This window comes from Mauremys mutica, chromosome 4, assembly GCF_020497125.1.
Source record: "Mauremys mutica isolate MM-2020 ecotype Southern chromosome 4, ASM2049712v1, whole genome shotgun sequence".
Taxonomy (NCBI): domain Eukaryota; kingdom Metazoa; phylum Chordata; order Testudines; family Geoemydidae; genus Mauremys; species Mauremys mutica.
In genome coordinates, this window is record NC_059075.1 from 10,744,831 (window position 1) to 10,766,513 (window position 21,683).

General features: G+C 40.4%; 1 protein-coding gene across 6 annotated transcripts in view; it reads left to right on the plus strand.

The window, feature by feature from the left end:
- Positions 1-21,683, plus strand: part of PELI2 (pellino E3 ubiquitin protein ligase family member 2) — a 135,602-nt gene that overhangs the window by 106,540 nt on the left and 7,379 nt on the right. For all 6 annotated transcript variants that reach the window (XM_045015664.1, XM_045015663.1, XM_045015660.1 and 3 more), the window contains 3 exons: positions 5,177-5,278; positions 17,974-18,171; positions 18,972-19,160. In XM_045015664.1, the coding sequence (XP_044871599.1) occupies positions 5,177-5,278; positions 17,974-18,171; positions 18,972-19,160 (489 nt within the window). The remainder of the gene's footprint in view (positions 1-5,176; positions 5,279-17,973; positions 18,172-18,971; positions 19,161-21,683) is intronic.

The following is a 21,683-nucleotide window of genomic DNA, read 5'->3' on the forward strand; positions in this document are numbered from 1 at the left end:
GAGCACTCCAGGATGCAGCACACGGTATAGTAGGAACAGGGGATGCAAGTAAAACCCATGTCTCATCAGTATGGGGAGGTGGGCACCAGCCAAGGAGGGCAGGTGACCCTCCATGTGACTCCTCACCGCCCAGCCTGGGGTCCCCATGCTCTCCCCGTCCCCATCCCACATCTATCCCATGTTACCCGGGGTGGGGGGGCTCTGTCCTCCGCCTGAGTCCTGCTGTGCTGGAGACGGGGTGGGGGGTGGGGGGGGAATGAGGCTGGAGGCCGGCGGTACAGCCACCAGAGGAGCTGTTGGCATTCTGCTCCTTTCCCCGCTGCCCTTCCAGGCACAGAGCTATGTCTCTGTCCTTGTACTACAGCAGTGGCTCTGCCAGAGACAGGGCTGGGGGAGGCAAAGCTGGGGGCGGTACGGCCGCCAGAGCAACTGCTGGCGTTCTGCTGCTGTCTTTCCGGGATGCCGTACCGGCTATAAATAGCTTGCTGGCACGGTGTACTAGAGCGTACTGGCCTACTTGCACAGCTGAGTAGGAAAAACCTTTCAAACTGCGTCCTCACTAAAGCAAACGTTCTATTTAGGGCAGGCTCCGTGAACACTGCATGGCATGTTTACACTGTAGCTGAGAGCAAGCCCTGCAGCCTGGATAGGTAAACTTGTGCTTGCCTGGCTCACTCTAGCATGCTAAAAATAGCTGTGTAGATGTTGTGGCTCAGAGGCTGAAGCCCACCCAGCCACATAAGCTGCAGTGCCCAAGCTGTAATGTCTACACAGCTATTGTTAGTTTGCTAGCGTGAGCCCTGCTAACACAAGTCTGTCTGCTCAGGTTGGGAAGCTTGCTTCCAGCTGCAGTGTAGACGTACCCCAAGGGCTACACCGAGTCTGTGCTCAACCACTTCACCTACTTTTCACAAACCAGAATTGCCCAATGTTAGCACCTCTTGTCCTAAGGATTCCCTCTGGAACAGCACGTGCCCTTGCCTCTGAGCTATAGTGCACGAACTGCTGCAAATCTCCATGGCAAACAGGCTGCTGTGTTCTACTTCCACAACCAACGTATTTCCCCACAGAAATGAGCCGTCCATGATCTCTTTGGGGGCAGATGCACCTTTCTTCATGTTTCAGCATGCGCTATGGCAACCTGCTGCAAGTAATCCCTGCACCAGTCAATACAGCTGTCCCTAACACAATGTAGGGCAGTTGGAGGGCATGCAGACAAATGAGAGAATACAATTGTGGGACACACCACAGCACGTAAAATGGCACATTACTTAATTACTCCTGATGTCTGCTTATTGTAGGGCAGCCCTGGCAGAAACAAACTTAGCCTACACCCCCTCAAGTAACTCTTGCCAGCTCCCAGGGGCAGAATTAAGGTTGCAGGGCTCATGTGCACCTCTAAGTCTCTCTATTTCCTGGTGTTCAGAGGTTTAACTATAGGTGTGGTTGATGTTCCAGGAGGTGTTGAGGTGCTGCATTAATGAAGTTTTTGGGTAATGAATTAAATCAGATGCCAACTTTTGCAATTTTATCACAGAACTTGTGATATTTAGTGTGTTTTCTCAAAACGCCAGCTCCTGGAGCAGTACAATTACGTCACAATCTCAACTGTGTTTATTTTTTAAAATGAAATAAACCATCTTTCGTGGTTTGAAAGCACAAACCTCAAAGGCTCAAAAAAACCCAAAGGCAAATAAAACTAATCAAATTGAAGTACGTTTGGCTTTAAAATAACAAGATTTAAAACAGTCTCATGACTTTTTGTAGGGTCTTTTGGAAGGCTTTGGGATTTGGCAATACTGTGACATGATTGTAGGAGTAATTTGGGATTGTGTAACTTTTTATTTAATGGTGATGTTAAAACTTTTCATAATCTGGCAGTGAAAGATTGTCACCTGACCATCTTACTTGATTGTTTCCTGTCTTTTCCCCACCCTCACTGTTTCTCTGTCTTTTGTTTCTTAGTGCAAGTTGTTAGGTAGGGTCTGTACCTTTCTGTGCTTATACAGTGCCCGATACACTGGGTGCTGCTAGAAACAAATGACAGATATTTAATTCTTTGACTTTACAGTTTTATTTAGTGGCCAATTGCTTTCCAAGGCAAGTAATAAAAATGCATATGAAATTTCTTTGAACTGGAGCGAAGTATGTCGTCTTGTACACTTTTGAACAATTTCTTAGCATTTTGAAAAGCAGTTATGCAGTACCAGGAAATACACTGCTAAATTCATGTTATTTAAACCCAGTTTTTCAATGGAAGGGGGAGAAAAACCCTGCTGACATAACAGATTGCAAAAGGTGCATCCATTGCTAGATACATTACTTCAAATGTGATTTTCATTTCTTAAATGACAGCCTTTGGCAATATTAATGAATGTTTCTAAAGCATAGGTTATGAGGAGTTAATCTAAAAGTCATTTCAGGTAAACCAGCTTCTAAAATAGCTAGTATATGGGTTTAAAATAAGGCATCTACAGTTTAGGTCACCTAGTAAATTGCTATCGGGAATCAACTGAGAGTACTGGAGTTAAAGCTGTAATGCATTAGTAAGCGTGTGGTATAGGATTCATTGGAATATGGTGACATTTATGAAGGGCCTAATATTACAGCTCATACATCAAAAAGATTTGTTTTTCTGGTTGCATTAGACTGCTTACTGACTAGTGAGGGCTGTAATCTAATCTAATGGCTGGAGAAATGGAGATAAAAATAATTTATAGGCATGTCCTGGCCTAGTTTTTTTTTCGGAGAAAGTATTGGTCCAGGTCAGTCTAATAACGATTAGACATGTTAAGGGAGCCAAAATTTTTAATTAGATTTATGCAATCTGTGCCACATAATTAATACCTGTAAAGATCCATAGTATGTTACAGACGTAGAAAACATTATTTACGTCGACAGCAATAGAATGGTATGCTGCAAAAACCAAGATCACACTGGTTTAATGGTGTAGGCTAAAAGTTCACTTGATTTTCTCTTTCAGTTATAGACAGCACTATATAAAGTGCCCATTAGCTCTGAGACGGATAGAACTTGTGTTTCCAGAATTGGTTTCAGAGTTGATAATTAATCTTTCCATCCCCATTAATGTTTGCTGTGTGTTTATATACTAAATTGTCTTAATGTTTGTAAATGTGGTTATGTATATTAAGCTTTGCTGCTTTCTATGTTTAAAAATTGTATGATTTATATTACATATGCTGGTTTCACTATATTATTTCTACTACAATAGCACCCACAGACCATAGTCAGGGCTCAGGACCCTATTGTGCTAAGTGTTATATGTACAAAACGTAAAAGATTGTCCCTGCCCTATACAGTTTACAATCTAAGGCCCAGTCCTGCATTTTCTGATATGCTGGCAGACTGCTGACTTGTATAGAGCCCCATTGACTTCAGTGGCAAGATGGGACCTAAATAGATAACAGGTGACTGCAACAAATGGTGAGACAGTTCTGATCAATGTAAAGTTATAAATGCATGGAACTTCTGTCATTTATTTATACACTATAGCAGTTATAATTATGTGAGATAGATTGCATAAATCTATGGAGGAATTAGCTTGTCAGTGATCACTGTGCATGTATACATTCATAATTAAAAATGGTCCAGTTTTTGTCCATTGAAGCTAAATTCATAAAACAAAACATCATAGCCTGAAATCTTGTAACATCTTTAATGTTGTAAATTATATTCCAGGAAACTGAAATACGGCTAAACATCTTCACCTGGAACAATGGGAAACATTTCTTCTTTCTTACAATAGTGTTTTTTTTTTTAAAGGTTTGTCAGTCTGAAATGTTACTTTGCTGTTTCCTTGTTTTTTGTGGCTTTCTCAGGCCTTTAATGGTACTCCAAAAAGCTTTTTGGGATTCATTTAAGAAATGAACTGTATTGCTTTGGGATCAGTTAGAATGTCTCAGTGAAATAAAGTCTCTGAAAATTGTTTTATCTGAAGCAATAAAGAAAAGTATACCAAGCTGCTCAATTTAACTATCCCTTTCCATATTGGATACTTGTCATTTTGTAGATCAAGAGAAATATGAATAAATCATTAGTGTGATAGACTATCTCTTTAAACATCGGTTGATATAATTAATTATGCATCATCTTGTAGTGTTGTGACAATGTTGAACTTGGCATTTTTAACACACTTAAATTTCCATTATATTTTTACATGTACTCTGTGCTGCAGAAATTCTATTTATATAGATGCATCTGCGTGCTGAATATTAATTCTGCAGACTATGCGGATCTCAATAACTTGAACCAAACTGTTCTATCTTTAAAAACTAAAATTCATCTGGAATGAGTTAATGTTGGCTGGTTGGTTGTTTTGTTTTTGAAGATGTAATTATTAGATTCTAATGGTCTTGTGTCACTGATGATAGTTTAGTTGGTATTTCACTTGCCTTAGTACCCCCTTCTGAAAGTTAGAGAGAAATTAACTTCTTAGTACTTTGTGCTTTGATATATGAGGCGGAAAAGTGTTATGAAAATTAAGTATTATTTGCATTGGATATTCCTTAGAAACTCTTATGAACATATATGCAGTTAATGTATTATCCCGTTATCTGCTGGACTTGGTTTTTTCATATTTTTTTTTGTAATGGTTATGTTGTATATTCAATGTAATGCTATTCTGGCAAAATCAGAAAGCTTAAAAATCATTTTGTTTCAAATGAGTTACTACTTTAAACTTGTATATAAACAGTGAATCGCTGATGCTATTTAAGCTTTAGATAATTCTTGCTAAAAATGGAATAAAATCAATTTTTTAATAAAAAAAAATGTCTACTTTTTCTGTTTTTTGTGTGTGCAAAGGAAGATGGGGTGGCGGGGTTCTGAGGAGTAGTAATTTTAGGCTCATGATGAAATTTCAAAAACAAATTTGATAGATTGGGGAATCTAAATTTCTCAAATATTAGTTACACTTATAGTCCTAAAATGCACAGGGAGCAAACAGATACAGTTCTTGAATCAGAAAAGCCATTGTAAGAACTAAGGGGTTTTGTTTGTGTGTTGATTTACTCAGCTTTGTAATAGAATGTTTGTAGTACACTGTTCTTTTTCCTGATTATTGTCAGGTGTTTATATAGTGAAATTAGTCTGAATATAATGTTTAACAGTAAGCTTATGTGCAATGGAAATATCTTTTTGTTCTCTTATTCAACAGGCCATCAGCTGTAAAGGTCAGCACAGTATCTCTTATACGTTATCCAGAAACCAGACAGTTGTTGTGGAGTATACACATGATAAAGATACAGATATGTTTCAGGTAAGACTCAGCTTATTAAAATAGTATACTTGTTATGCAGCCTCTGCAAGCAACCCCACTTCTACTCTTTTTGTTAAGTGTTACCTTTGTGCTATAGAATTCTTATGACCATATTTAGAGTTGCTCTTCCTATTGAACAGGCTATCTTTTTTAACCAGAGCCAGTATCTGTTAAACATCCTTACCCTTCTGCCACTGTTTATTTTCCATACAGATACCATAGCAGCTGTAAAAATGGCACATGCAATGTATTTGGGAGCATTAAGAAACACTAAGGCCCAGAATACAACTAGAGTTAAAGGGGTTGGAGTAGAAAGGGAGTACTTGGTAGCAGGAGATGGGAGAAGGAAGGGAGAGGCAGGAGCAAAACGGGGGCAGAAGACGGTGGGGCAAGGAATAGGAACATGGGTGAGAGCCAGGGATGAGAACTGTGCCTTCAAGGAGGCAGGGGTCCTATGGAAAAAATAATATTTGATCTTGTAATTAAAGACTTCATCATAAAACAAGGATGCTGAATTGAGGATGCACAGGCAGCCTTATTTCTGGCATTGTCTAACTTTTGAGTGCTTGACTTTGCAACAGTAACATTCTCTTAACGTAGGTTATTTTTTAATGTCATTTTTAGGGCTGTCGACTAATCGCAGTTAACTCATGTGATTAACTCAAAAATTAATCACAATTAAGTTTTTTTAATCGCAGATTTAATCACACTGTTAAATAATAGAATGCCAATTGAAATTTATTAAATATTTTGGATGTTTTTCTAAATTTTCAAATATATTGATTTCAGTTACATCACAGAATACAGAGTGTACACTGCTCACTTTATATTATTTTTATTACAAATATTTGCACTGTAAAAATGATAAACAAAAGAAATAGTATTTTTCAGTTTGCCTCATGCAAGTACTGTAGTGCAATCTCTTTATCGTGAAAGTGCAATTTACAAACATAGATTTTTTTGTTTTGTTACATAACTACACTCAAAAACAAAACAATGTAAAGCTTTAGAGCCTACAAGTCCACTCAGCCCTACTTCTTGTTCAGCCAATTGCTCAGACAAACAAGTTTGTTTACATTTACGGGAGATAATGCTGTCCGCTTCTTATTTACAGTGTCACCTGAAAGTGAGAACAGATATTCACATGACACTTTAGTAGCCAGCATTGCAAGGTATTTACATGCCATATCTGCTAAACATTTGTATGCCCCTTCATGCTTCAGCCACCATTCCAGAGGATATTCTTCCATGCTGATGACGCTCAGTAAAAAAATGTGTTTATTAAATTTGTGACTGAACTTCTTGTGGGAGAATTGTACGTCTCCTGCTCTGTGTTTTACCTGCATTCTGCCATATATTTCATGTTATAGCGGTCTCGGATGATGACCCAGCATGTTGTTCGTTTTAAGAACACTTTCACTGCAGATTGGTACCTACTTTGCGTTTTGTCAAATGTGAGCTTTCTAAACATAGCTACAGCACTCGACCGAAGATTTAAGTATCTGAAGTGCCTTCCAAAATCTGATCAGGACGGGGTTTGGGGCATGCTTTCAGAAGTCTTAAAGAGCAACACTCCGATGCAGAAACTACAGAACCCGAATCACCAAAAAAGAAAATCAACCTTCTGCTGGTGGCATCTGAGTCAGATGCCGAAAATGAACATCCATTGGTCTGCACTACTTTGCATCGTTATCAAGCAGAACCCATCATCAGCATGGACACATGTCCTCCAGAATGGTGGTTGAAGCATGAAGGGACATATGAATCTTTAATGCGTCTGGCATGAAAATATCTTGCAATGCTGGCTACAACAGTGCCATGCGGACGCCTGTTGTCGCTTTCAGGTGACATTGTAAACAAGAAGCAGGCAGCATTATCTCCTGCAAATGTAAACAAACTTGTTTATCTGAGCGATTGGCTGAACCAACAAGTAGGGATGAGTGGGCTTTGTTTTATTTTTGAATGCAGTTATTTTTTGTACATAATTCTATATTTGTAAGTTCAACTTTCATGATAGAGATTGCACTACAGTACTTGTATGAGGTGAATTTAAAAATACTATTTCTTTTGTTTTTACAGTGCAAATATTTATGATAAAAATATACAGTTAGCACTGTACACTTTGTATTCTGTGTTATAATTGAAATCAACATATTTGAAAATGTGGAAAACATCCAAAAATACTTATATAAATAGTATTCTATTATTAACAGTGTGATTAATTACTTTTTTTAATCGCTTGACAGCCCTAGTAATTATATAAAAAATAAAGAATTTCTGTACATAGGGTCACTAGGCTGAGGAAAAAAAACTTGCACAATCTTTTCTTGTCAAGGCCACGCACGTTTATCTTAACAGTAATTAAATCATCCTACTTTGAGTTATTAAATGCCTTTGTTCAGTCTGTAGCACTTAAAAGTGTTCAGCACTTGGTTTTCTTTCTGTTGACACAATGAGGAGAGGAAATGGCCTAACTATCCAAATGTAAATACCCTCTGCTCCAATCATTTTCTATTCTTGCTCCATCTAAAGTTCTCCCAGGGGAATCTAGTGATGCATGAATTCTTATTACTTCCATTTAGTGATTAACGAGAAGTGTAGTTTTTGCTATTAATGTACTTTTGTGCCATAGCAAATTAGCACTGCCCATTATGAATAAATTGAAATGGAAGAATGGGCTTTTCCACGAAAACTAATAAAACAGGAAAATATTAAGGAGATGTACTGTTCTGGGTTTTTGTCCACAGATCCAGCTATAAGTTACAGTGCCATACAAGTTTTTCCATTTTTATTTTCTCTCACTTTGGTGAATCTCAACAGTGAATTTTTTTATAAACAAAATCAGGCCTTTCTTGACAGCTGGAGCTGGAATTTCCCCACTTTCAATAATAATGCAGAAAAGGCAGAAATGTTCAATATTTCTGTTCTATGTTTGGAAAAAACATATCATATACCACTCTTTCCACTGTACTAGGATCACAGTAGGATGTTAAACAGCAGCTCCTAAAGTTAGACCTTTTAAAATCAGCAGGTCAGAATAACTTACATCCAGGAGTTTTCCAAGATCTAGCTCAAGTGTGCATTGGACTGTTAATGTTGATTTTCAGTAAAGAGTACATCTGCACTAAGGCAGTGTGTAGAGTGCAGACACTGTGCACCCAGCTAGCATAGGTATAAATAGCAGTGTGGATGGTGAGAGACAGCTTGGGCGAATAGCGTAGAAAAGAATGCCCTGTGTGCCTGAATTCTTGACTGTATGCCCTACACAGCTTTCTATACACCCAAGCACATCTACCCTTTCTATACACCTCCCACATCTACCCTTCTGTTTATAGCAGTGTAGTGTTCTGCTGCTTCCCCACTGCGGAAGCCTTTCCCCATTTACTCCCCACTGCTGGAACCTTTCGTTGCCACAGTGGGGAGCTGCCGAAGCCTTTCACTGCTGCATGTAGCTAAACACTGCAGTGACAAGTGTGGACACAGGCTGTGTTTCACTGCATTGTGTAGCTACACATACCCCATACTGCACCGTAAGTGTAGACATGGCCAAAGTCTTGGAACACTGCGGAAGTTGCAGAACCAGAAGACTGGAAGAAAGCTAATGAAAGGGTAAACGGGATGACCTGGGTAATTACAGGCCTGTAAGCCTGATGTTGACCCTGGGCAAGATAATGGAGCTGCTTATATGGGACTTGATTAATAAAGAATTAAAGGAGGTTAAGCTGTAGCTGTGTTGGTCCCAGGATATTTGAGAGAGAAGCTAGGTGAGGTAATATCTTTTCATAGAATATCAGGGTTGCAAGGGACCTCAGGAGTCATCTAGTCCAATCCTCTGCTCAAAGCAGGACCAATCCCCAACTAAATCATCCCAGCCAGGGCTTTGTCAAGCCTGACCTTAATAACCTCTAAGGAAGGAGATTCCACCACCTCCCTAGGTAACCCATTCCAGTGCTTCACCACCCTTCTAGTGAAAAAGTTTTTCCTAATATCCAAGAAAAGGTTTTCTGTTGGTGAAAGAGACACGTTTTTGATCTTACACAGAGTGCTTGAACAAGCTTGTCTCTCTCACAAACAAAAGTTGGTCAATAAAAGATATTACCTCACCCACCTTGTCTCTCTAAAGGAGTTTCATACAGTTAATGCCATCAATATGGATTTATGGAAAATAGATCCTGTCAAACGAACCTGGTATCTTTTTTTGGATGAGATTACAAGTTTGGTTGATAAATGTAATAGTGTTGACGTAATATACTTAGTCTTCTGTAGGGCATTTGACTTGGTACCACACAACATTTTGATCAAAACACTAGAGAGAGAAAAAATTAACCTGGAATTCATTAAATGGATTAAATGCTGGATAACTGATCAGTCTCAAAATGTAATTGTAAATGGGGTATCATCATTAAGTAGGTTTGTTTTTATCACTCTCCACGGGTGGTAAGAGGTCCTGCTACTTGGTGTCGGAGCAGGACACGAGGGTTCTGAAGTGAAGGGTATGGAGCATGAGCATGTACAGCTGTTTCCTAGGCACAGTTCAGAGGCAGACCGGCTGCAGGTTACGCAGCCGACTCAGCTGGTGTGGAAGGTGCAGCTGGGGAGGCTCGTGGGGCAGGGGCCCAATGTTGAGGTCCTGATCCATTGGAGAGGCAGCTGAGCACACAGCCCTACTTTGGCTGAGGATTTCCCTCACAGTGGCAATCTTGCAGAGCCTGCTGTCCCCTCTGTGACGAGTTCAGTCACAGAGATCCCCTTGGGACTGTCACCTGATGTGCTGAGACTACCTCTGAGCCTGTTTTCTCTGCCAGTTTGGGCCTCCAGAACCCTGCCTTGTTGAGCCAGACACACCAGTCTGCCCCAACACAGACCCAGGGTCTGAACCACATGCCCCAAAGCTGCAGGCTTAACTGAAAACAGCTTAAGAAGTGCTCCTGTCTCCAGCATCCAGACACCCAACTCCCAATGGGATCCAAACCCCAAATAAATCCATTTTATTCTGTATAAAGCTTATAAAGGGTAAATTCATAAATTGTCCGCCCTCTATAACACTGATAGAGAGAGATGCACAGCTCTTTGCTTGCCCAGGTATTAATTACTTACTCTGGGTTAATTAATAAGCAAAAAGTGATTGTATTAAATATAAAAAGTAGGATTTAAGTGGTTCCAAGTAATAACAGACAGAACAAAGTAAGTTACCAAGCAAAACAAAACAAAACATGCAAGTCTAAGCCTAGTACATTAAGAAACTGATTACAGATGAAATCTCACCCCCAGAGATGTTCCAATAAGCTTCTTTCACAGACTGGACTCCTTCCTAGTCTGGGTCCAGCAATCACTCATACCCCCGTAGTTACTGTCCTTTGTTCCAGTTTCTTTCAGGCATCTCTTTGGGTGGAGAGGCCATCTCTTGAGCCAGCTGAAGACAAAATGGAGAGGCTCCCAGGGCCTTTTATATTCTTTCTTATGGGCAGAAACCTCTTTGTTCTTCTGTGCAAAGTCACAGCAACAAGATGGAGTTTGTAGCCACCTGGGCAAGTCTCATGCCCTTGAATGATTCAGCTTCTTGCAGGCCGACGCCATTGTTTACATTAGTGTTTAAACGTTCCTAGAAAATCTCAGATGTAGATTGGCGTCTCCCAAAGTCCATTGTCAGTTTCTTGACTGGGCACTTACTGAGAATAGTCCTTTCTCAAGAAGCTGACCAAATGCTTCACTGAGGCTACTTAGAATCAAACACATTGAGATACAAGTACATAGCCAATATTCATAACTTCAAATACAAAAATGATACACACATACAGACAGCATAATCATAACCAGCAAATTACAACCTTTCCATAGACAACCCATTTGACCTCCTCTATAAAAGACCTGGTGCAAACATAGGACCCTGGTTGCAACAATGATCTATATGGTCATAGTTCATGTCAATAACGTCACACGTACTATAAAGCAATGATGACCCTGAATGTATTTATTGAGTATGAAGGCTTTATTTTTCAGAGTAGAGCAGAACTTCCGATGTTCTGTTTAAAGTAGTAGGGTCAAATTCTCTTCCGTTGTCATTGAGTAAAATTCCATTAAAGTCAATGGGTCTACGCTTGTTTACATCATCAGAGAATTTGGCCCACCATCTTTAAAGACAGGTTTCAGAGTAGCAGCCGTGTTAGTCTGTATCTGCAAAAAGAACAGGAGTACTTGTGGCACCTTAGAGACTAACAAATTTATTTGAGCATAAGCTTTCGTGGGCTACAGCCCACTTCTTCAGATGCATAGAATGGAACATATAGTAAGGAGAGATATATACATACAGAACATGAAAAGGTGGAAGTAGCCATATCAACTCTTAAGAGACTAATTTAATTAAGATGAGCAATTTATCAGCAGGAGAAAAAAAAACTTTTGTAGTGATAATCGAGATGGCCCATTTCAGACAGTTGACAAGAGGTGTGAGAATACTTAGCATGGGGAAATAGATTCAATCTGTGTAATGACTCAGCCATTCCCAGTCTCTCAATTCTAAATTAATGGTATCTAGTTTGCATATTAATTCAAGTTCATCTGTTTCTTGTTGGAGTCTGTTTTTGAAGCTTTTTGAATCTTCAAAGTGATCTTAAGTAGACACTAGTGGATCAATGAATGGGTGACTTATAGCTTTTAATAACAAATCGTGGGCAGTGAGGCTGTCTGACAGGTTATCAGCAGGAAAAGTTATGATTGACTTTCAGGAGTACTTCAGCATTACAGTACAGCAGTGTTTGTAGCCACTAGCATGTTTCATGTATGTGTCCCAAACTATATCCTATAGCTCTCTAAATCAGAGCTCATAAAGTATTAAAACAAAATGGAAGCAACAATCTGCAAACTTCAGAGTAGCAGCCGTGTTAGTCTGTATCCGCAAAAAAAACCAGGAGTACTTGTGGCACCTTAAAGACTAACAAATTTATTTTAGCATGAGCTTTCGTGAGCTAAAGCTCACTTCTTCGGATGCATAGAATGGAACACACAGACAGGAGATATTTATACATACAGAGAACATGAAAAGGTGGAAGTATGCATACCAACAGGCAGAGTCTAATCAATTGAGATGAGCTATCGTTAGCAGGAGGCAAAAAAACTTTTTGAAGTGATAATTAAGATGGCCCATAGAAGGTGTGAGGAGAACTTAACATAGGGAAATAGATTCAATTGGTGTAATGACCCAACCATTCCCAGTCTTTATTTAGACCACAGTTAATGGTATCTAGTTTGCATATTAATTCAAGTTCAGCAGTCTCTCTTTGGAGTCTGTTTTTGAAGTTTTTTTGTTGCAAAATTGCCACCTTCAAGTCTGTCACTGAGTGGTTAGAAAGGTTGAAGTGTTCTCCCACTGGTTTTTGAATGTTATGATTCCTGATGTCAGATTTGTGTCCATTTATTCTTTTGCGTAGAGACTGTCCGGTTTGGCCAATGTACATGGCAGAGGGGCATTGCTGGCACATGATGGCATATATCACGTTGGTAGATGTGCAGGTGTACAAGCCCCTGATGGTGTGTCTGATGTGATTAGGTCCTGTGATGGTGTCACTTGAATGGATATGTGGACAGAGCTGGCATCGGGCTTTATTGCAAGGATAGGTTCTATGTTGTATGGTGTGCGGTTGCTGGTGAGTATTTGCTTCAGGTTGGGAGGCTGTCTATAAGCGAGGACTGGCTTGTCTCCCAAGATCTGTGAGAGTGAGGGATCATCTTTAAGGATAGGTTGCCATCTTAATTATCACTTCAAAAAGTTTTTTTGCCTCCTGCTAACGATAGCTCATCTCAATTGATTAGACTCTGCCTGTTGGTATGCATACTTCCACCTTTTCATGTTCTCTGTATGTATAAATATCTCCTGTCTGTGTGTTCCATTCTATGCATCCGAAGAAGTGAGCTTTAGCTCACGAAAGCTCATGCTAAAATAAATTTGTTAGTCTTTAAGGTGCCACAAGTACTCCTGGTTTTTTTAATCTGCAAACTGATACTTAGTAGCATGACCTTCCAAAAGAAAGACACTGGGTGGGGGAACTAAATCTTTCAGAGAAATGGTAATGAAATCCAGAACCTTTCACCTCTAAATTGGTAGATCAAATCTAGTGTAGATACAGAATAATTGTCCTCTGACTCTGTCAAATGACTTAATGGTCAACTTATCTCCTAATGGATAATTGCCCATGTGGCCAAAATCATTACAATTAACTTTTTTTTTTTGATAGTCTCAAAGGCAAAAGATTTGAATTGGCATGGAGACTGGATAGTGAAGGTAGTTCCTGCCACATCCATAAGGACAGTATACTGCTGTTTTAAAGTATCATAGTCCTGAGTGAATTTAGTGCCTCTAGCAAATGCTGAATTTACTTTTTAAAATGTTGAGAGATTTTTTTAAATGGCTTTACTGCATTTAATATGTAGAATTACTTCTGTGTAACAGAACACTGCATGTCATTTTACAAAGAGAATGGAATATCAGAATATAAATGTAGTACAAATATGTTTATCAACACAAATGTGTTAATCTCAGGATTATCTTTATCCTGTGCCACTAAGCCCGATTGATACAAGAAATAAAAGCTTCAAGCCTATAGGTCTTACTGCTAGTGTCTAAAACAGTTGAGATTCCCTGTTGCCAGGTGATTTGATATGGCTATGCAGAAAGCCAAGAGTTAACACTTGGATTGATGTCATGCTTTCAAGGCCAATAGGACCATTCTTCTGTTGTTGTAACTACCTTGAAAGCTCTAATAGCAATCCAGAGTTAGAGGTTTAACAGCTGGAAGAAATACAGTGGGAAACACTTGTAGTAAGCAAACAACTTACATAGTAGTGTCTGATGTCCCTTTTAGTAGATCTATAAGTGTGTTTTTACATTTTATAGCATTTGACTGATCTCTGCATCACTATGCAAAATCATAGACTAGAGTGTCTTGATGACTTCAATATTCATGTGCAATGGATAAGAAAAGGCACAATCTAAGGCCATGGCTACACTTGCAGACGTGCAGCGCTGGGAGTTACAGCTGTGTTCGAACAGCTGAGTAGGGAAAGCGCTGGTGTGTGGCCACACTCACAGCTACCAGCGCTGCAGTGTGGCCACATTTGCAGCATTTGCAGCGCTGTTGGGAGTGGTGCATTATGGGCAGCTATCCCAGCGTTCAAGTGGCAGCAACATGCTTTTCAAAAGAGGGGGGTGGGGTGGAGTGTGACAGAGAGAGAGAGAGAGAGTGGATTTTTGGAGCCGAAGATGTGTGTCAGCTCCCTGCCTTGCAAACCTGCCTTGCAAATTCTGTGTCAGCTCCCTGCCTTGCAAAATTTGACTATTTCCTCGACCCCTCATTCACTATTAACTGCAAATAGCCTGCAGACCAGATAAGCAGCTGCTCCAATGGACTCCCTTTCTCCCCCTTCTCCCCCCTGCTGTTTCTCTCCTCAAGCAAACACTAGCTGTAGACATTCATCCCCCTGCCTGCCTCATTCACAGCAAACAAGAGCTGTGTTTGTTTTTAGATAAGCAGCTCCCGGAGCCCCGAGTTCACAACAAAACAGAGAGGCATCATAACAAAACAAAGAGAGTAATTTAGTTAAAAGCATTCTGGGATATCTCCTAGTACCTTGGAGGCCAATAACAGTGCTGGTGTGTGGCCACACTTGATGAGCAGCGCTGCATCACCAGCGCTGCACTCGTTATACCCCAAGCAGACCAGGTGTACAGCCAGCGCTGCAGCCAGGGAGTTGCAGCGCTGGATGTGCCTTGCAGATGTGGACAGTTACTAAGTTGCAGCGCTGGAAAGCCTCCACCAGCACTGCAACTCTCCAGTGTAGCCAAGCCCTAAGATAACTTCTGAGCCTTCAACATGTGCTAAAAGTTTATTGGGAAATCTGTCAAAGGCTATCACCGAATCAGGACCAAGTTTAACCTTTATATGCAGGTTACTGAGACAGCTGAATTTTTTTCATATTAAAGCAAAATGAAGCTAATTAGCTTCAGCATGGCTGAGGTGACCCTCATATTGTTATGGTTTGAATTAAGGTGGAACAGATTCTAAGTCTGTAACACTTTCTGAAGTCAGGTGGGAATTTGACCAATCTGTTGCTACTGTGCAACAATGGTACCTTTTTAACAGGAATTCCATAGGGAGGCAAATACAAGTCCATTGGAAATAGGATTTCAAGGGAGGTACAGTTAATGGAGCATTCTATAATACTTTTAGTTTGACTTTTTTTTAAGCAGCACAAACTGTGACACATCCAACTTTGTGTACCTAATTTTTACTGATCTGTTTTGTATATTCTATTACAAATCTTACTTTCTCTGAAAAGTTGAAGTGAATAGTTTTGGTTAGACCGATTAGTACTTTCATTATTTCTATGTGGTTTTGCTTTAGCAGATTTACTAAATTCTAAAAGCAATCTGGAGCTGGGGCAGGGGAATATCCTCGCTTGCTTTTATATTAATATGTTCAAATGTCAGGCTCAGCATGTATTGGTGGGTTTGCTGCATAGTTTGATGTTGCTACAGGTTCATTTGATAGGGTGAATATTAACAGTGTCATATATTTGCTTAATTCTTGGAGAGCTTTTCTTCTCTATTTGTATAGACAAAGTGGATTTATAGGGGGGATGTTTTAGAGATTGGCTTTTTTACCCGCAGAGATGTTTATGCACATGATGGATCCATATATCTGTTCCCATTGCTTGCCTTTGAAGGGCAAGTAAGCTACACAGATTGTAACCTCCTCACAAAACTTTTTAAAGATCTTCATTGAGAAGTTATTAGCTTACATATAAATAAGGAGGAGTACTGTGGCACCTTAGAGACTAATAAATTTATTTGAGCATAAGCTTTCATGGGCTACAGCCCACTTCATCAGATGCATAGACTGGAACATATAGTAAGAAGATATATATACACATACAGAGAACATGAAAAAGTGGAAGTTGCCATACCAACTCTTAGAAGCTAATTAATTAAGATGAGCTATTATCAGCAGGAGGAAAAAAAAACTTTTGTAGTGATAATCAAGATGGCCCATTCCAGACAATTGACAAGGTGTGAGGCTACTTAACATGGGGAAATATATTCAATATGTGTAATGACCCAGCCATTCCCAGTCTCTATTCAAGCCCAAGTTAATGGCATCTAGTTTGCAAATTAATTCTAGTTCAGCAGTTTCTCGTTAGTCTGTTTTTGAAGCTTCAGAAAAGCTTCAAATTAAATGAGAATTAATTAACTATGTTACTATATGTTACATTCTGTGCATCTGATGAAGTGAGCTGCAGCCCACGAAAGCTTATGCTCAAATAAATCTTAGTCTCTAAGGTACCACAAGTATTCCTGTTCTTTTTACGGATACAGACTAAAACGGCTACTACTCTGAAACATTGGCATACAAAATATTTATAATTTTCTTCTGCTTAGCAGCAGGTCACAAGGCATCTGTTCAGAAGTATTTTAAATTCCTTTTTTTGTTTCTAACCTGTAACTACCTGATTACTGTCCTGAGTGGTGTAACATTACTTGCATATAGAAGTACTAGTCCCAGCTCAGTGTTGTGTCTGCACCTTTGTTCGATAGTCAGATCCCTTTGTTCATTTTATAATTTGCAATTCCAAATGCACAGTTGTTCCTTGTTTTATAATTGTTTTATAGACGTGGGGAGAAAGGTTTAAATGCTTAGGACTACTTATGAGAGATTCCTTCTTTATCTCAGCTGCTTTATTTTTCTCAGAGTAAGTGTTTAATACAGAAAGTGTTGTTTAAAATGTCTTGCATAAATACATGGGTGGCTCTAGTACAGGTGTAGGCAAGCTATGGCACGCGTGCCAAAGACAGCACGTGAGCTGATTTTCAGTGGCACTCACACTGCCCGGGTCCTGGCCACTGGTCCAGGGGGCTCTGCATTTTAATTTAATTTTAAATGAAGCTTTTTAAACATTTTAAAAACCTTATTTGCTTTACATACAACAATAGTTTAGTTATATATTATAGACTTATAGAAAGAGACCTTCTAAAAACGTTAAAATGTATTACTGGCACGCGAAACCTTAAATGAGAGTGAATAAATGAAGACTCGGCACACCACTTCTGAAAGGTTACCGACCCCTAGTCTAATACATCTGGCCAAATGAGTATCCTGTCTTGAGAATCTTATGTATAAGACTTACAAAATGCAATGATATCTAAATTATGAATTAGACTCTCATTTTCTGTGAAGATATATTTTTAAACTGCTGTTTTGGTCTAAAAACATGTTTTAATTTCATGGCAATTTTAAAATGACAGTAGAAAGTTCTTTAACTTTTTATTTATCTGAATGTAGGAGTATAGTATTTATTTGCGGGGGGGGGGGGTATGAAATACAGCAGTAACCAACATTTTCACACTGTTAGACAAAATCTCCCCTATCCAAAAGTTTTATGTTTCAGATTTGCCAGTACATATACAGCCACAGCAGTTTTATCAAATGAAAAGCTGTCTTGCTATGAAAATGGTGAATTTTTGCCAAGGGGCAAATATGTAAAATATGACAGTCCAGAGGAGGAGTTTCACCTTCCAGACAGGAGGTTGGCAGAGTGTGGATAATTGATGTGATCAAAATTAACTTTGTGAAAATGGTAGCATTGATGTTTCTGTGAGGTATATTTAGAGAGCTGTATATCAAGTACATTTTGAATTTTTGCAGGTTGGGAGATCAACAGAAAGCCCTATAGACTTTGTAGTAACAGATACAATTTCTGGCAGTCAAAACAATGATGAAACTCAGATCACACAAAGCACCATATCCAGGTTTGCATGCAGGATTGTCTGCGATAGGAATGCACCGTATACAGCGAGGATTTTTGCAGCAGGATTTGATTCTTCTAAAAACATATTTCTTGGAGTAAGTACTACTGATTGCTATGTTATCTATGAGCAAAAATAGCCACCATGCCGTATGACTGATTTAAAAAAAAAACAAAGCACAAGAATTTGCTTATTACAAATTGTGTATATTGCCATTGACTTTGGTGCCAAGGTTTATTAAAACCTCAGTAATTCTATTTGAAAAATGTATGGAAACTTCAAATTTATTAGCCAAATTTATCGCCACTCTGTGAACTCTTCACGGTGGCTTCTACCTATCTTTAATATCAGAGTTTAAATTAAGTGGCCTCTTTTTTTTGTTTGTTTGTTGAAAAGACTCGCAACAGCTCTTCAGGGCGCAACATGAGTTCTGATGAGGTACCCGGTATTCACCATTAATTAGACTTACAGTGGGATTGTTTTGGCTATATGAGTGCTAGCTACCAAGAAAAGATATAACAGCCACCCAGTACAAGCCACAGTGAACCCTGTTATTTATATAAACTATAGTGGTTAACAGCATCTTCATGATTTAAGTGTTAGCTGATATGTCTGTAAAGCCAACATAGTGATTGCACAAGCATCTCATGTATGACATTTGGTTTATTGAGTTAGAAGTAACAATTTTCTGCAAAAGTTTAAATACTGGTTTAAAATGTGCAGCTAAATCTCTTGCTGCTTTGAAAATATCCCCCACCAGCCTTAGAATTCACCAAGAGTGTTTTTCACCCTTATAAACACTAACTGTGCTGGTGAAATACTCTTGAGTGCTGATCCTCTTGAGGCTTTGAAAGTAAAAGGCTGCTTTCTTTCCCATTGTTGTGGTGTTACATCTAGGAAAAAGCAGCAAAATGGAAAAATCCTGATGGGCACATGGATGGATTAACAACCAATGGTGTTCTGGTCATGCATCCAAAAGGAGGGTTTACCGAAGAGTCTAAACCTGGAGTGTGGCGGGAAATCTCTGTCTGTGGTGATGTATATACTCTGCGAGAAACCAGATCTGCTCAACAAAGGGGGAAGCTAGTAAGTTGAAAGTGCACAGTTATTCAAAACCAAAGTACTACTAACATAGGAAAACCTCTGTTTTCTGGTACTGAGAACTGTGATAGTAGAGGTGTGAGGTACATGAAGTACAGTATTGTGTCTGAGCATTGTCACACCTAGCACTAGGGCAGGGGATCACTGAAAGAACACACACACACACACACACACACACACACACACACACACACACACACACACACACCCCCCTATATATATCTCCTGAGAAGCTCAGCTCTACTGCTCCTCCTCCAGCTTCCGAAAGACCCCCAAGAGGCCTGGCTGCCCTTTGATCTGCCACTAGCAGGGAGAGGGAAAGAAAGCAGGGTCCCCATACTACCACCAGGCCTTTGAGGGGAGGGGTTTGCACATCTCAATGTCTATTCTGGTTTTTTTTGCTACTGTGCTCTCCTTCCCAGCTCCTCATCTGTCTCTTCCTTCCTTTTTTCTAAGGAGGGGCCAGATGTAACTATTCAGCCATCAAGCTGTTAGACTCTGAGGATTGGGGGAAGTGTAGGTACTGTATTTTTCCGTGTATAAGACACTACTTTTTCCTAAAACGTTAGACTAAAAATTGAGGGTCGTCTTATACACGGAAGTAAGCCGAGGAGAGAACCACGCGGTCAGGGCCGGCTCTGGCTTTTTTGCCGCCCCAAGCAAAAAAAAAACAAAAAACCTGCGCGGAGGCCAGAGCAGCAAAGAGGCGGGGGAAACAAACCTGCCGCTTGGCCGGAGCAGGGAAGGGGCGAGGGGGAACAAACCTGCTGGCTGGAGCAGCGAAGGAGAGGAGGGCGTGAAACAAACCTGCCAGCTGGAGCAGTGAAGGGGGGGCCGTGAAACCTGCTGGTCGGTCGGAGCGACGGGTGGGGCGTGTGAAACAAACCGCCCGGCCGGCCGGAGCAGCGAAGGGAAGAAAAAACAAAAAAGAAAAAAAATACCTGCAGGGCAGCGGGTGCAGGGGGACTCCCAGCCCTGCAGACCCCGGGCAGCGGAGTGTGCATCCCGGCTACTGGGGCGGGGGGGGGAGACAGAAGGGGGCCGGCCAGGGCTTCCTTAAGGGGGTGTTCGCCCTGCGGCCCCTCCCACCGCGCCGCCTGCTGGGAGGGCTCCGTGCAGCTCAGGTGGGCGGGCAGGGAGGGATGTGGGCTGCCGTGCCGGGCTTGCTGCAGACCTGGCACCACTCCCAGCAGCTCCCCTCCTCCGCGCTGCCGCCCCCTACAGGGCAGCAGGAGCAGCAAACCAAAAAGAAAAAAAACCTGCAGGGGCAGCGGAAGCGGCGAAGCGCAAAAAAAATAAAATAAATAAAATAAAAGGATTGGGTGGGATGCCGCCCCTTGGAATCTGCCACCCCAAGCACCAGCTTGCTCGGCTGGTCCCTGGAGCCGGCCCTGTGCGCGGTTGCGAAACTTCCCATATCTTGTCTCTGCAAACAGGCTTCTTCCAATCAAGCTAAGTGTGATGCATAATATCATAGTACTGGTACGTAAATGTTGCCTAATTACTAAATAAAAATGTGTTCTGTTTTATGTTTAAAATATTGATTTCTGAATTTTGGTTAGAAAAGTGGGGGGCGTCTTATACATGGTGGCGTCTTATACACGGAAAAATACGGTAATAATTTTCCATCCCCCACTCATCCATTTTCAGCCTTACATTTTTTCTTACTGGGCAACCCATTCTTCCCCTCCTCCCCACTGTATGGCCACACTCGTACTGCGTCTTCCAACTCTGGGGCTCAAGAGATTCTTTTTTTGCACCCTTTCCCTCCCCTCCCTCCATCCCTGACTGTTACAGATATCTGGGGGAGACGACTGATGCTCCCTGTCTGGGTTGCTTAGGACTGCAGTTCTTAGAAGCAGAAGTCCCCCCCTTCTGAGTAGGCACTTGTTGTTCCCCCCAGTATTCCTACCTCTTGCAATGATGCATTGACTTATTAATTCTAGTTTGGTTGTAACTGATATAAAAAGGGAGAGCACCATATCCTGGGCTATAGGTGCCTTTGCTATATTAAAAAATACAATGACAGAATAGAATTGTACACTGTTAGCAAAACACCTTTTAGTGCTGCTGAGGAAAAGCGGCTCTAGAATAAATACGTCTCCTCTTGCACAGATAAGACAATTTGCCTTCTTATTGTAAATAAAATTACATGGCATACTGGTTAGGACTGCTGTGAGCAATATGCTTTGAGTGGCTTCGTAAAAATGAATCCACCAAGTTTGCAATGTGTTCAGTCCATGATACCAAGAAACCTTTCCCTTTTCTGTTTGTAAAGAATTCTCTGACTCCTCATTTGATGAGCTTCTGTTCTGATCACTGAACTTCATACCTGTAGCGCTTGCTGTAAATTACCTTTTATCAATAGATTATTGTATCATTATCTAGGGTTTTTATAGGGATGATTTACTGTTCTTAATCTACAAATTTGGGCTAAATTAATATATCAAGTGTGGTCACTCCTCCTGCCAGCCACACTTATTGAAGTGTTCTGTTTAATATCCAGGA